Source organism: Phytophthora sojae (assembly GCF_000149755.1).
Source record: "Phytophthora sojae unplaced genomic scaffold PHYSOscaffold_4, whole genome shotgun sequence".
NCBI lineage: Eukaryota > Oomycota > Peronosporomycetes > Peronosporales > Peronosporaceae > Phytophthora > Phytophthora sojae.
The window spans coordinates 6,600,603-6,615,283 of record NW_009258118.1 but is presented as its reverse complement, the minus strand read 5'-3'; the positions used below and the strand labels follow the sequence as shown (position 1 = coordinate 6,615,283).

At 59.2% G+C, this 14,681-nt stretch overlaps 8 protein-coding genes across 8 annotated transcripts; 2 read left to right on the top strand and 6 right to left on the bottom strand.

Moving 5' to 3' along the window:
- Positions 1 to 100: 100 nt before the first annotated feature.
- Positions 101 to 3,541, bottom strand: PHYSODRAFT_498916 (hypothetical protein; the record flags this gene model as incomplete). Its single annotated transcript, XM_009529475.1, has 4 exons — positions 101 to 838; positions 884 to 2,449; positions 2,504 to 2,650; positions 2,720 to 3,541. The coding sequence occupies 4 exons, from the start codon at positions 3,539 to 3,541 to the stop codon at positions 101 to 103; spliced, it is 3,273 nt and encodes a 1,090-aa protein (XP_009527770.1).
- A 475-nt stretch (positions 3,542 to 4,016) lies between these two features.
- On the top strand, positions 4,017 to 5,869 carry PHYSODRAFT_458565 (hypothetical protein; the record flags this gene model as incomplete). The annotated part of the gene is made up of 2 exons (XM_009529474.1): positions 4,017 to 4,135; positions 4,213 to 5,869. Coding segments are annotated over 2 exons (1,776 nt in total), but the record flags the coding sequence as incomplete, so codon positions are not given.
- Positions 5,870 to 6,018: 149 nt separating this feature from the next.
- On the bottom strand, positions 6,019 to 6,675 carry PHYSODRAFT_301260 (hypothetical protein; the record flags this gene model as incomplete). Its single annotated transcript, XM_009529473.1, has 1 exon — positions 6,019 to 6,675. One exon carries the CDS (start codon positions 6,673 to 6,675, stop codon positions 6,019 to 6,021), a length of 657 nt encoding a protein of 218 aa, XP_009527768.1.
- A 422-nt stretch (positions 6,676 to 7,097) lies between these two features.
- PHYSODRAFT_286106 (hypothetical protein) lies at positions 7,098 to 7,685 on the bottom strand. The gene has a single exon (XM_009529472.1). It carries the CDS (start codon positions 7,652 to 7,654, stop codon positions 7,184 to 7,186), a length of 471 nt encoding a protein of 156 aa, XP_009527767.1. The 5' UTR covers positions 7,655 to 7,685; the 3' UTR covers positions 7,098 to 7,183.
- Positions 7,686 to 7,981: 296 nt separating this feature from the next.
- PHYSODRAFT_332452 (hypothetical protein) lies at positions 7,982 to 8,410 on the bottom strand (the record flags this gene model as incomplete). The annotated part of the gene is made up of 1 exon (XM_009529471.1): positions 7,982 to 8,410. One exon carries the CDS (start codon positions 8,408 to 8,410, stop codon positions 7,982 to 7,984), a length of 429 nt encoding a protein of 142 aa, XP_009527766.1.
- Positions 8,411 to 8,943: 533 nt separating this feature from the next.
- Positions 8,944 to 10,743, bottom strand: PHYSODRAFT_255519 (hypothetical protein; the record flags this gene model as incomplete). The annotated part of the gene is made up of 3 exons (XM_009529470.1): positions 8,944 to 9,905; positions 9,965 to 10,634; positions 10,717 to 10,743. 3 exons carry the CDS (start codon positions 10,741 to 10,743, stop codon positions 8,944 to 8,946), a joined length of 1,659 nt encoding a protein of 552 aa, XP_009527765.1.
- Positions 10,744 to 11,230: 487 nt separating this feature from the next.
- Positions 11,231 to 12,946, top strand: PHYSODRAFT_315309 (hypothetical protein; the record flags this gene model as incomplete). Its single annotated transcript, XM_009529469.1, has 1 exon — positions 11,231 to 12,946. One exon carries the CDS (start codon positions 11,231 to 11,233, stop codon positions 12,944 to 12,946), a length of 1,716 nt encoding a protein of 571 aa, XP_009527764.1.
- Positions 12,947 to 13,046: 100 nt separating this feature from the next.
- PHYSODRAFT_332449 (hypothetical protein) lies at positions 13,047 to 14,027 on the bottom strand (the record flags this gene model as incomplete). Its single annotated transcript, XM_009529468.1, has 1 exon — positions 13,047 to 14,027. The coding sequence occupies one exon, from the start codon at positions 14,025 to 14,027 to the stop codon at positions 13,047 to 13,049; it is 981 nt and encodes a 326-aa protein (XP_009527763.1).
- Positions 14,028 to 14,681: the final 654 nt, after the last annotated feature.

Here is a 14,681-nt window from a genome sequence, read left to right as displayed (position 1 = left end):
CCGGGCACGCGCAAACGGCACAGCATAGCTCTCCTCTGTAGTTGTATGTATGAGTGTACGCCAACTGAACGTGTGGTCTGTATTGTATCTTCTCTTCTCTTCAGGAGAGGTCGAAGCCTGCGTTGGATCTAATGGCGTAGAGCAGCTTCCTCCGCATGGCCTCCTTGTTCGAGTACGCCGGCAGCTTGAGCAGGTTCATGCACGTGGCGCTGGACGGCAGTCGCTCGTTGTCCTCCACTCGCACCTGGTGGATGCAGATCTGCGGGTACAACTGCGAGAAGCCCAGCAGCGGCTGGCGAGAGCAGCTCGTGATGAACTTGAGCAGCGCCGCGCGGTCTTCGGGCTTGAAGTCGTTCCTCACGATGTCCCAGAACCACTGGATGATCGGCTGTGACGGGTGGTAGCCGCCTCCGTACTGCGTGTGGCGCTCCCAGTCGTCGATGTCGATGTTGGTGGCTGTACCCCCGATGAGCATCTGCAGCTCGGCGGGCGCGAACATCTGAATCCAAGTGCCCGGGATCAAGTCACGGAAGCCCTTGAGGAACGCGGCGCTCTCCATGGACGAGAGCACGTTCAGCTTGTAGTTGGCCATCAAGTGGATGTACCGGATCCGGTTTTCGTTCGTGACGGGGACGTTGGCGCCATCGGGCACGAGGTTCCTTGTCACCACTTGGCCGAACTCCATCTCGCTCACGCTGAAGGTCAGCGCCAGGTCCTCCACGTTGCCGTCGTAGTGCTTGAGGCGCATGAGCGACTTGTACAGCTCCGGGTCCAGCGAGTGCAGGTCGTCGATGTAGTTGAACTTGCCCAGCAACTTGTTGAGGAAGAACGCCGCGAACTGCGGCTCCACCAAGATGTTCTCGTACACAGCCTTGGCCAGCACGCGCCCCAGGAAGCGGTAGCGGTCGAGCGCCTCCTTCCGCGTGTCCACGATGTATCGCGCGCCTGGATTCGGGTACAGAAGCTGCTCGTCCGTGGCCAGGAAGAAGCCGTACTCTGGCGAGAAGGCGTTCTTCGTCAGGTTGTCCATGTACTCCTTGAACACGCCTCCACCGTCGATGCCCGCCTCCTCTAGACCTTGCTCGTTAACGAACGTAACCTTGACGCGGGACTTGAGGGCCGCGGGGGACATGGTGTCGCACACTTTCTGGAAGAAATCAAAGCTGTCAACGACAATCTCGTCGCGCTTCACGCGCACCTGCAGAGCTCGCGAGAACTCGTCACGGATGTTTCCCAGCTGAGCCTTCCCGTCTTCGAGCAACTTCTGGAAGAGCTGGACGCGGTCGTTGAACGACAAAACTTGCGGGATCGTGACCAATATCAGCGCGGCGCGGGCGTACGGGGACGCCGCCTTCCCGTTCATCAGCATGTAGATCGCGTGCGCGTCGTGGTTGCCGCCCTCCTTCATCAGCTCAAGGTCCACGATCTCCTTGACGACAGGCATCGCAGGCCACAGCCACGCACCGCCAGGCATGAACTGACGTCGGCAATCCCGATCATAGAGCTGGTTGAACAACTTGACAGAGGAGACAACTGCCGAGAACAGCACCAGCTCGTTCTCGTCCATGTTGTCGACGGAGAGCGTATTGTTGCTGGTGATTGTCCAGCATAAATCGTAGATAAACTGCTTCAAAAACGTTACCAAAGCCTCCACTTCAGCCAAACTGAGCGGCCACTGGCCGTCGTAGAATGCCTCGTCGTCGAGACCCAGCAGCATGTGGCTGTACACGACGTTGAAGACCAGCAGCACTTGTAACTGCGACGTCGTGAATCTCAGAGGACCATTAGCGAGCGAGCCCGCAGAGTGTTCAGCAGCGATACTCTTGATCCTCGGCTTTATCCACTGCCACATGCTGTTGATCAAGCTTGAGCTGTTAGCAGAGACGGCAGTGCCGCCTGCGAACTGATCCACGGCCATTGCACTCAGGAGAGCAAAAAGAGTTGGAGGTGGATTCGCGAACTTTATAGCCAAGCTGAGCACGTAAGACCTGCCTGTCGATAGGAGTACAGTGGTTAGGACACGGCAGAATCGGGAGACTGTATTTCCACCGGGCGGGGTTGGTTCCACGGGTGCGTCACTCGTATGCAGCAGCACGTCAAGGCACCGAGCGCTGAAACTCGAGTGGCACAGGTTCTTCCACTGCGCGCGCACTTTAGTCTCGGCATCGCCCAGAGCCAGTGCACCGCGGCGAACTTCTTCGTCCGAAGCAGCGCTTCCTACGGACAGGTACGTAGGAGGCACGATGGGTACTTCAGCATCATCATCCATGTCGTAGTCTTCTTCTAGGGCCATGGGGTCTACCTGGGTGTGCTTCACATCGAACGCCCACTGCACCAACGACGACGTCACCATCTCTGAAAGAGCCGACGGGATGGCCCGTACGAGAGCTTCGTCAAACGAACACGAGGACGTTAAGTCCACAACGTTCCCCACGGCGACAGCTCCCTGCTGCCACGAAAGTTCTTGTCCACCTTCACTCTTTGTGGGCAGATGCTGTACCACCGACGCCCAAAAGCGTCCTAGTTTCCTGGTCTGTTCTGGAGTGGAGAGCCCATCAGTAGATAGCGCCGTACTCACAACATAACTCGTCAGTGACGAGCTTGCAGACAGCGGCGATAGCAAAATCTTGGAAGCAAAACGCTGCAAAACCTTATCAGCTCGCTCCTGCGGGCCTTGAACCACCAGCCGAAGCGCTTGAGCCGCCACGCCTGCAATCACGTCCACGAGTCGATCGTTCTCTCGCGATTTCCCCTCTTTAACCTGCAGCGCGATGCACGCGCTCAACGCGTCAAAGACGCCGTATTGCACCGTCACTCCAAGGTGATACAACACATTAGACAGCGCCGCCTGGCCCTCCGCAGTCTTGAACGAGTCTGCGTTCGTGAACGCGACCAGCAGCAGCAAGTACGGGTTCACGGCCACTGCGGCGTTCTGCGCCGACGTCTTCAGCTCTTCGTGCACGAGCGTGCGCAGCGCGATCTCGCTTATGCGCGTGACCTGGAACACCCAGGCGGCGTCCGGCCGGGCCTCCAACACATTGGTCCCGTCCTGCCCGCTGCCCTTCAGGCTGCTCACCAGCAGCATGAACACCAGGTAGTCCTGCACTTTGCGTATCCTGTCTGCGCCCACTGCGCTCGTCCTGGAGAAGAGGAACTCGCGCACGAAGAGCTGCAGCCGCGGCGTGGGCTGCGCGCGGCTCTGGAAGTCCCCCGTAAGAACGACCTGCGCGAGCTGCTGCTCCAGCGCGGAGAACACGGAAGCGCGCGCCTGCTCCGCGGCCCTCACGCGCCGGTACTGGGCCTGGATAGCGGTGCACGCGGCCGTTCGCCGCTTGAGCGCGTGGCGTTCTTCCCTGGCCAGGCGGTTCTGCAGCATCAGCTCCTGCTTGGAGCCGGGCGCAACGCCCGCGGATGGTGCCGCCACGTCCGCGCGGCTTCGGGGGCCTGAGAGCGACGCCAGGCGCGCGCTGTAGCCCGTCGTGGGCTTCTTGCGGCCGCTGAGGTTGACTTTGCGCGTCGACTTGAAGCTGCCGTCGAACATGGCTTTATGGAGCGGTTAGAGGGAGTTCTGGGGTGAAATTTACACGCGCGGAGAGAGGAAGCGATGGGGATTATGGCAATGCAAGTGTGGACGCAGGAGCAGGCCTGGAAGTGGCGCGCGGCGGCGGCGAAGAGCGCGGGTGGAGACGTCTTCTCGATCCTTCCGCTCTGCGAATGACGTTGGATACGTAATCGGACTTTGCACCAATGAGACGTCGCAACAGTTTCAACCAATGAAAGTAGTGAAAAAAGTTGATTGGATGAAAAGGATGATGGGGATGGGTCGCGTCCTTTGATGTGCAAGTCACATCCGAATCATCCAGCTCTGTAGCAGTCCGAGTCCTTCGTTGCAGTGCAATTGTCCAATTAATTCCATCATGGCTGGGGGCTACGGAGCGCTGCAAGTCGCGGAAGAATGCGAGGCGCTCGGCCCTCCTCGTTCCACTCAAGTGGCTGTTCGTAGCCGAAAATTGGGGTCGTGGGGGGCGCTGGCGCTTGGTGCCGCGCTGGGCGTCGCCGGACTGGGCTACGCTGCCACGATGCACAGCTCTCTAGCTGCCCAGCAAGAAATTATTACTCGGATGCAGCAGCAAATGTGAGAGAAGGAGTTGCATTGTTAGGGGGCATTCGTTGACCGGTTGGGTTCTGACCTTGGTGATCTGGTGAATGCAGGGAGGCGATGCACGCTGCGGTGATGGCGCAGAGCGCGAAGACGCCGCGCGGTGAGACGGAATTCCACAGGGACTGCAAGTTCCCGTCCAAGTTCGCGGTCGACTTTGTCACCCCGCTTAAGACGCAGGACGAACGCGGCACGTGCTGGGACTTCGCCACGGTCGCGGTGCTGGAGAACAGCTACCGCCAGCAAGGAATCGCGCGCGGGTGGCTGCAGCCAGACGAGTTCTTGGCGCTGTCGGAGCAAGCGTACGGCGCGGAGGTGATACGCCTGTGTGCGGGTCCGCCCGGATCGCCGCAGCAAGTGGCGTGCTTGATCCCGGGCAATGAGATCTGGAAGAACTCGACCGACGGTGGAGACGTCTCGGAGCTCATGTACCTTATGAATGGGCTCAAGGACAGCATCTTCCCGGACTCGATCTGTCCCTACATCCCAGACCCAGGCAACGACTCGGTGTGCCCTGGATTGACCATAGAGTCGAGGAAAACGAACCCGTTGAGCCTCACCATCAAGAAGATGGACACATACTACGACGCTGTCTCCGTCAAGCACGCGCTCGCCAAAGAGAAGCGAGCAATGGCAATCTCCACCGCCATGCCGTACATTACCCACTACTACCCCTGCATTGGCCAGCTTGCAGGCGAAGAGCGATGCAACCCGGCGTCAACGGAATGCACGCTTTGTCCTCCTGAGCTGGCCATGACCACGTGCTGCGTCCCCATCAACGGTGGGGAGAACTACAACATGAACAGCGAGTTCATCACTAGCCACGTGATGACGCCTGAAGGTGGCCACGCAATGACGCTCGTGGGCTACAACGACCTGTTCCGCACCAAGCAGGGCTTCACTGGCGGCTTCATCCTCAAGAACTCGTGGTTCGACGGCATTCACCCCGCGCTCGGCCCCACGCACGCGCGAGGCAGCCACAGTCTCAAGTACTGGCTGCAGGAGATCACCGAGTGGGAGGAGGCCAGCATGTGCCCCAACAGCTACGACCCCGAGAACTGGTACCAGTGCGGCAACACGGCCGAGGTGATCGACGCGAGGCGCCACGGCAATGGCGACCCCGGCATGAACATCCCGTTGCCCATTCGGCGATCCAGCACCATCGGAGGCGGCGTGGAGTCGTGTCTGTCGGAGGAGACGCAGCTCTACGCGAGAGTGAACCTGCAGCCGCTGCACTTGCGCTGCACGGACCCGAGCTTCTGCGTCGTGAGCGACGACTACACGTACTTCGTGCGCAACACGACGCAGTGGGGGGACCGCATGCTGCGTATGTGTCTGTTCGAGTACGACGCCATGACGCGCAACTCGACGGAGCTGTGTCTGCCGCCGATGCTGGCGCAGAAGATCGCGTACGTGCTGTCGCCCGTGCCGGAGGAGGTGCGCGAGAACGACCCGGACGTGTGCGGCTTCTACTTCTACCCGTACGAGGTGCAGCAGCGCTACAAGACGCAGTTCGGCAACTTCTACGTCAACGACTTCGACATCGAGTGGCACGCGCAGTCGTTCGCGGCCAACAAGGCGCAGTTCCCCGGCCTGGACTACAGCGACGTGGAGAAGTCGACACGCAAGCAGAACCAGTACGAGTTCGTGGGGCCCTTCCCGTTCGCGCGCATCGTCGACAAGAAGGACCTGCCGACCGTGAACGAGGTGTGAACTGACATCTACTACATGAGATGAAGGAGAAGTACTGAGGAAGACGCTATCACGAGTTTCCCGGTAGTTGTCATGTTTGAATTGGTTGGGATTAATGGCTCGGACTTTCGAGTGTGGGGTATCAAATGCAGATAATTTGTTGCTGGTCAAGCGTACGAGCACTGGTTGTTGGAGCACGTGAAGCCTGGGTCGCAGCCGTTTTGGTAGTGGCCTGTAGCAGGGTTGAAGCACTCGCCGTCGTACCCGGGGGATCTGCATTCATTGGCGCCGTTCTCGCAGTACTCTCCAGCGGAGCAGGTGAGGTAGCACACTGAATCGTCCGTAGTTGTGGTGTGCACCTGGCACAAACCGTCGAGACACTCGTAGCCCTCGGCACACCCGTCTGTAAACACACCGGAGGCGGCGTCGTAGCATTCGCCGTCGATAGGCGCGCGGCACTCGTTGAGGTCGCTGTCGCAGTACTCGCCGAAGACGCTGCACTGAGCGTCTTCACTGCATCCAGACGCCGAGCTGGAGTCCGCCTCCGTCGCCTCTGCTATCTCCTCCAGGAAGTCGCACTTGTTGTCGACGCACGCAAATCCTGGATCGCAGCCATCCTGGAACGCGCCTGTGGCTGGGTTAAAGCACTCGCCGTCGTAGCGGGGGCCGCGGCACACTCCGGTGCTGACCTCGCAGTACTGGTCGAAGTCTTCGCAGGTCTCGTAGCAGGAACTTGGCGTTGAAGTTGAGTTATTGACAGTTTGTGCCGCGACCAGATACAACTTCGTCACGAGAATGGCCGAAAGCAGGATGGAAACCTTCATGACACTTGTGGTTGGAACACTTGAGGCGGGGTCTTGATGAGGAAGTGAATTCGAAAGTGAGAGTTTGTCTGAAACTTTCAGACTGAAAGCCTCGATATCCCCGTGATGTTATGAATGGAGACGACAAGGACAAGCTTCTGCATCATCCCGGGCTTCAAAGAGCACACCACCGAGTATCCAAAAGCTCCACCAAGCTCTACAAATGGCCCTAGCTTCGTCCCATGGCCACCACTGCAGACGCAACACACCTTACCGCTATTTCGAGTTGATACGCACAAGGAAAATTCCGGTGCTGTAAACCTGCTCACATCGGTGCAAAAGTCTCTTCCAGGTCTAAGAGCATGATACCCTTAGTACAAACGAGGAAGCAGAGTCGGCATTCAAAATTATCATCGTGAAAAGTAGGACGATCAAGAGATGATCACGAATGGTCAAGTGATGGATGTATTAGTGAGCATGCTCATTGAGCACGGTTATATGTACAGAGTCGAAGTAGGGAGTGGGCCCCTTAGTCATCGAGGCTGACGTCGACGCACTTGTTGTACGAGCAGTAGAATCCCTCGTCACAGCCGTCCTGGAAGAGGCCGGTGGCCAGGTTGAAGCACTCGCCGTCGTAGGCCGGTTCGCGGCACTCGGTCGTGTCGTTCTCGCAGAATTTGCCAGCCGAGCAGATGATGTGGCACGTTCGGCCGTCGACGGGGTCCGCCGACACGCGGCACAGGTCGTCGATGCACTCGTAGCCCGCGTCGCACCCGTCTTGGAACAGCGCGATGGTGGCGTTGTAGCACTCGACGTCGTCGCTGGCAGCTCGGCACTCGCCGATGGAGCTGTCGCAGTACTCCCGGACGCCGTTGCACCCTTCCGTCAAGCAAACAGCCCCGGAGCCGGACTTGTCGTAGGAAGCAGAGGTCGAGTTGGCCTCTGATGCCACACACGACTTGGCAGCGACGGCGGCTAGCACCAGAGCGAAGATCTTCATCTTAATCAGCTTGGAAGGACTTGCGGAGGAGGACGCAGATTCACAAATGAGGGTAAGAAGGATCTCCTTTGGCTGGACACCCCCCCCCCGGCCACCGGGTCCTAGCGACTTCTCGGTGGGTCCGTTCATGATACGCACCTGCCAACAATGAGAAATGGCCATGAATCATGTGTACCTTCAGCTGAAATATCCCGCCGTTGAAGACTACACCGATGTGTTGGATGATGTTATCGATACTGCATTGATAAGCTTAGGTGTAGTGCTGCATTTGTGCAGCTACTGGTTGTCTCGGTCTTCGACTGGGATGTCTAACATTGCTACTCTGTCCTACACGCTCACGTCCACGCACTTGTTGAACGAGCAGTAGAACCCGTCGGCGCACCCGTCCTGGAAGAATCCCGTGGACATGTTGAAGCACTGGCTGTCGTCTGCGGGGCCGCGGCACTCCGTGGTGCCGTTCTCGCAGAACTTGCCGGCCGCGCAGATGATGGAGCAGGTCCGGCCATCCGCGGCCTCCGACTCGAAGGCAGACCGGCAGAGGCTGTTGAGGCACTTGAAGCCCGGGTCGCAGCCGTCCTGGAACAGCGACGTCGTGGCGTTATAGCACTCGGTGCTGTCGGCGGCAGCGGCTCGACACTCGCCGATGGAGCTGTCGCAGTACTCTCTAGGCTCGGAGCAGGGCAGACCGCAAGGAGGCGCGGATTTGGCAGCTACCGCGTGAAGAAAGCAGACGATGGAGAGAGCAGTGAGCTTCATCTTGGGCGGTTGAATGCAGGAGTGTGGACAAGAGGCCTTGGTGTTGCTCCTGAGCTCATAGCGACTTATTTCCGGACTGCAGTAAGATAGTGGTTGGTTGGCAACGAACATGGGACAGCAAGGATGAATCAAACCGATTCATCCAGTGAGTGGTTGTATGCCCCACATCTCATAGCTACGCTGTGAAATATTCGCTAGCTGTACGTACATGTACTGATAGATTGCGCTTCCCGGCGCTGGATCGCAGCGACGCGAGATCTTGCATATTCAAGCCTCCACATCGCATCAACCACTATCGCAGTCGTCGATGCGAGTTGTCACGATAACCACCGCAAAGGTGGAAGTGCAATTGAACCTTGATCCTATCTTGGTCGCCGTAATGCGGGCACTTTTGTTGAGTCTAAGATGCCTTGGTAACAAACGTTGACGTTTCCCCCATCAAAAGGCAAGTAGGTAGTTGACACGGTCGGCACGGTTGGCTGATGAACCGGTTGATGAAGTTGAAAGCTCAACACGGGGTTTCCTGTTGTCATTTACTCAGTCCGGGGCGCATACGGCTCGAAAAAACTCTGTCCGGCCCACTCAGCCGTCTTGTCCGTGAAAAGTGGAGCTCCCTCGACGAAGTTTGCGGCGTCGTTTGCGTCTCCCCGGCCTGTGTACTTGGCCAACGAAGGGTACGGAAATACGGGGCGACTGCGCGTAACCACCAATGCCGCTGGCATCCAAGGCGGCAGGTCTCGCTCCGTGCTCGTGAGAATGGCGTGGGGTGCACTTCCTCGCTCGACCCACTCCAGCAACGGGGTCACCAGATCGAACGCAGCCATGCCCTCGCCACGACCGCAATGCTGCACGCCCGGGAACAGATAGAGTCGCTCGAATTCTGCCACATTTTCTGCGCCGCCCATTTGCTTCTCGAGAGCTTCGTGGTATGCGATGGTAGTGCGGGGCGAAATGTGCTCGTCAGACCACCCATGCCACAGGATCAACTTGCCCCCTGCAGACTTAAATGCAGCCAAATCCGGGTTCGTAGCATCCAGCAGTGGGTGACGGGGGCGTAGTTTCTCCACAGTTGCTTCGGTGAATTGAAGGTCGTTGAGCGAGTATGTCTCCGGCGGATTGGGCTCAAAGATCAGATACCGCAGTGCAGCAAGGGCGATGTGGGCGCTCATGACCGGTTCATTCTGTCCTCGAGGCACGAACACGCCTGCCCACGCCAGCTCAGAGCCATACTGAGACTGTCCGACGGTCAGATGTCGTCCGGTAACTGGGTCGATCGGTCCATGGTAAAACTTGAGGATAGTGTTCACTTCTGCTTCTGTCAAGCACTGTCGATCTTCATCACTCGCAGCGATTTCTGCAGGACACAAAAGCTCATGGGGGTCGAAATGGCAGAGTCTAGGCTCCGAGAGCAGACCGTCGACAAGGCCGTCCTGCGCATCGCAGGCTCGAAGGACTGCAGCGTGCAGCAGCGGCAACTTGGAGGCTGTCACAATGGCTGTAGGACCGCCGCCAGTAGAACCATGTCCGGGAGGGCCTCGACCGGGAGGGCATGACCACGGCCGGGAGGGCCGCGGCCTTCAGGGCCTGGTGGCGGGCCCCGCATCATCGGCAGCAGCTCAGGCATCGGCCCGTCGATATTGCTCATAGCCAGCCAGCCGTGGTGGAGACTGTTCTGGAACTGGAACAGCATGGCAGGCGCTCCCGCCAGGATACCGTCAAAGTCATCCGGGTAGCGTATCGCCTCCATAACCCCCTCATGCCCGCCATCGGAGCATCCGTTGAAGTAGGAGTATCTCGCCTTCTGCGCGTAGTACGCTTGGATCAACGTCTTGCTCACTAGTGCCGTCAGATGCTGAGCACTGTGCGCGAACGATTTCCGGCGCCCCGGGTTGTTCGCGAACGCCTTGCCATCCATGGAGCCGCTCATGTCGGTCGCAGCCAGCACAAACTCGCCCCCTTTCACCTGCTGCGAACCAGAGGCCGCGTTCACTTGCATCCGGATCATCGCGCAGAGCCCTCCACACCCGATTTGCATGTAGCGTTGCGTCCACGTGCGAACGGGCAGCATGACCTGCCAGTTTGTCGACGACGGCAGCGCACCTTCCACTAAGCAGTACAAAATACCCTCGTGGGTCGTCTCAGCCGCGGATGTGATGGTGACGCTGCCATCCTCCGCGATGTGTGAGAGGTCGACACCGAGCAGTGACTCGCAGTTCACTGCTGGCTGAACAACACCCAAACCTCCGGCGGCTGCGTCTTGGAGCACGCGGGCGCCCCTCGAGCCGGATTAGTGGTTGAAGCACCACCTCCAATAATATTGGCAGCAGCTTCATGGCTGGTCTCCGAGTTGTGCGAGCCCAGAGAGGTGGCGTTGCCGCCAATCTTGTCAGTGCCCGTAGTCTACGGGCCGTAGATAGCTCGGACGAGAAGGCTGCGTCACACGTCGCCGCAGGCTTGGCCAAGGGCAGCGTCGACAGAACCAACCCGCCAGAAACAGTCGCGGTCGCTACCGCCGACAGCAACAGTAACAACGCGCGCGTTGGCGTTGAGAAGACCATGGTCACAGCTGCGCCGCAAGTCAAGTCTCGAACTGAGGAAATCTTGGTGGCTTGTCACAATTGTACCCATGTTCATCGATCACCGAAATTGCGATGAACACCAGTCACGCAATTTGATTGGTTGAAATGAAACTATTTTTCGCATTGGCTAAAATCCTCGCCCGATCTAAGTCAAAGTATCTGCGTGGGATCACTTCGCCCCACAACTTTACGTACCACCCCAATCGCCCCACTTTATCTGGACCTCGCCCCCTCCGCCGCCATGTACAGCGCCTCGCAGCTCCTGGCGCTGGGCGTGTCCCTGGCCGTCTGCGCGGCCGCCGTGCTGTACGGCGACCTGTTCGCCGAGCTCTTCCCCGCGCGCGAGGCCTCGCTGAGCGTGGCGGAGCAGCAGCAGATGCTGGCGTCGCTCGTCTTCCACGCGTCCAAGAACGGCGACGCCGCCGCCAACGGAGCCGACGCCAACGCCGCGGACGCGCGCGCGCCGCCGCGCCTCGCCTTCTGCTGCAGCGCCGACCTGGACGTGGCCGTTCCCGCCGTGGAGCTCATGGAGAGCGTGCGGGAGGTGGAGCGCCAGCACCACCAGAAGAAGAAGAAGAAGAGCAAGGCCGGCTTCAACAAGGCCGGCAAGTTCTCGGACAGCCTGGCTAAGCGCCACCACGAGCGCATCGGCTCGCTCAAGGAGCTGCAGGAGAGCTTTGCCTACTACTTCTCCTCGGGGGCTGCCGCGGAGCAGAGCATGCTGTCCCCCGAGCAGTTCCGAGAGGTGGTGGCTCTGGCTGACGCGCTGCCGGGCGTCAAGAGGAAGGTGGGCGGCAACGCCGCTACGATGGCCGAGCGCGCGTCGGCGGAGGGATGCGTTGTGCTGCTGGGAGCGGCTATGGGCAAGGAGATGAAGCCGTACTTCAGGGACCCGCGCATCCAACTGGTGGGCCACTTGGAGGAGCACCAGCACGAAGACGTGCACCTGGTGCTCGAGTACTCGAGCGGAGACGAGTTCAGGGGACACGTCTCGCCCCGCGCGAACAGATACTACCTGAACCACGACGTGCACAACGCGCGGCTGTCGGTGCTGGAGGAGTTCGAGCAGTCTCTCGACGCGTTCAAGCCCGACCTGGTCGTGTTCGGAGGACTGCAGCTGATGGAGGTGGAGACGGACGAGCGCGGACGCCTGATGCGTCTCAAGGCTCTCTCGGAGGTACTTCAGAACCTCTTCGTAGCCAAGACGCCCACCCACTATGAGTTTGCGGCTGTGTCGGACTTCAGTCTCTTCGATGACACGGTTCGACTCGTGCTGCCCTGGGTGGACTCCATCGGACTGAACGAGCAGGAGCTCTTTATCCTGCACCACTACCTCGTCACAGGTGAAGAGGGCACGGCTACGACGTCGCGTCCTACGGTGGCGGAGATTAGCGCTCAGCTGCACGACGTCATCCAGTTCGCGTCCAAAGCTAAGAAGAGCTTTCAGACTTCTGGCCAGGACAACAGCGAGGACAGTGACAACCAGGACAGCTACGCCCTTGCGCAGCTTTCCCGCATCCACTTCCACACGCTGCAGTTCCACATTGTGTGCCAGAGGGAAGGAAGCATGTGGGAGGATCCGACGACGGCGTTGGTGCAGAGCGCTCTCATGAGCTCCAAGGTTGCATGCGGCAAGAGGCCGGCCCCCGGCAGTGAGACTGCTGCTGACGACGATAAGCCTAAGCCCATGCGCACCAGCGCTGAAATGGAAGTGGACCCGGAGCGCATTGAAGTGCTGCTGGCTCGTCAGCAGCTTCTGAGCAAGAGTCAGGGCCTCAAGGTGGATCTGGATCCGTTCTCGCCCGTCGTCACGTGGCAGGAGGCCAACTTCCAGTGCCATCTCGTACCGATGATGGCCTGCAAGAAACCCGACCACACTGCTGGACTCGGAGACAACATTTCTGGCACGGGTGTGGCTTACCACCGCATTCAGAAGAAGGGCGATGCCACCAACTAGGCCACCAAGTGGCTTTTATATAGAAATGCGAGCGTACGATAATTGAACGTTTGTTTAGCTTGATGCTACCCGTCTTTTTGCTGCGCTGAAGCAGTATTGTCTAGTTGCTAGCCGTGCGCGAGCTGGGGCCGACCTTAGCAGTCATGCGCGTGAACCAAGGCTCGATGTTCGTTTCACGCATCATGTCGTTGTACGTGTCCAGTCCGTGCATGGCGCGGAGCACGCCGAAGACCGACAGGTCAGCCATGTTGGGCTCGTCACCTCCAAGGAACGCGCGCTTGTCGCCGATAGCGTCCACCCAGCTATCCAGCGCCGAGTACAGCGCTTGGCGCTCGTCGTCAATGCCGTATTTCTTCTTGGAGCGCTTGGCGATCAGGTACATGATCACAGCACCGGCGTACTTGGACATGCGGCGCTCCATGGGCGTGAACTTGCCCTCCGTCAGACAGTAGTCAAACGCCTGCAGCGCCTCCGGTACAGTGCGGTAAATGTTAGGCGGCGTCAGGAGGATGAGCTTCTTGTCGACCCATTGGCGCCACTTCTCCTCCTCCTCGAGGGCGTCCTCATCTTGCTGGTGCGAGCCCTCGGGGGTAGGGACAAGCTCACGCAGACGCGAGATGATAGCGGAGGAGTCCACCACAACCTCGTCGTCGATGCGGACCACCGGCACCTTGCGGTAGTCCGTGAAGGCCTTGGTCTCCTTCTTGGTGAGGGGGTTCACTTCCACCACCTCATACGGGATATTCAGGTAGTCCAGCACGGCCTTCACCTTGCAGCAGTACGGGCACGGCTCGTACTGGTAGAGAACGACGTTGGGCAGAGCATTGCCGCCCTCTTTCGCTACGGCCGCGGCATCCACGGCGGGCGCAGAGCAGAAGGCGCAGGCGGCGCTGGTGCTGGCGGCGGCCACGAGACCAGCGCGCTGCAGCAGCGGAGAGGAAGCAATGGGGGCCACCGACCGCAGGCGCGACGAGCTGAAGCGCGCGCTGGTAGATGCGAAGTTCTTGGACGCCGAAGGACGCGAGAGGGCCGCGGACGCGCGCACGCCGCGTCCGAGACGCACCACCCCACGTTGCAGCATCTTGGTGTTGCCTTTTGTGCGGCGGAGACCGTGCAGCGACAGGATTGGCTCGAACTTTTGATGGGTGCGATTGGATAGAAAAAGGTATATTTTGTGATTGGGTAGAATTACAGAGAATGGATTGGTAGAAATGACGAAGGTACACTGTACCATAGGTACGTCAGCAGCGACCTTGGGCTGGCCACTCGTTTTACCGTGTCGGAGTATGGGAAGGAGCTTGTCCGCCGATGCGGATGTGGCACACGCGGATGCGCAGGATGTCCGGGTCACCAGATCAATTAAACCTAGGAACTTGCAGCTCGATTCCTTCAATAATTTTTACTTCTAGACGACCGACGGTTGGCCGACCGCTGGTCGTCTTGGTCACAAATGCTGGGATGCTGGCCGCGGTAGCTTTCGCGCGCGCGCTTCCGGTGCAAATCGTTAATCCGCGCGATGGGAGGCTCTGCTGTCCAAGCATTGCTCCGCGGTGTCAGGGTCTATGTAGGGCTTCGGTCCTTAGTCGCGTGTGATTGGTCCAAAATCTCATTTCAGCCAATCAGAATGCGTTCTGCTTGTATCCATATCTAACCACTGGCCCCAGGGGCGAGGCAAGAGGCACGGCCCAACACGCAGACACAACCGCTTTTGCAGTGTCCGCCCCACCCTCCGCCA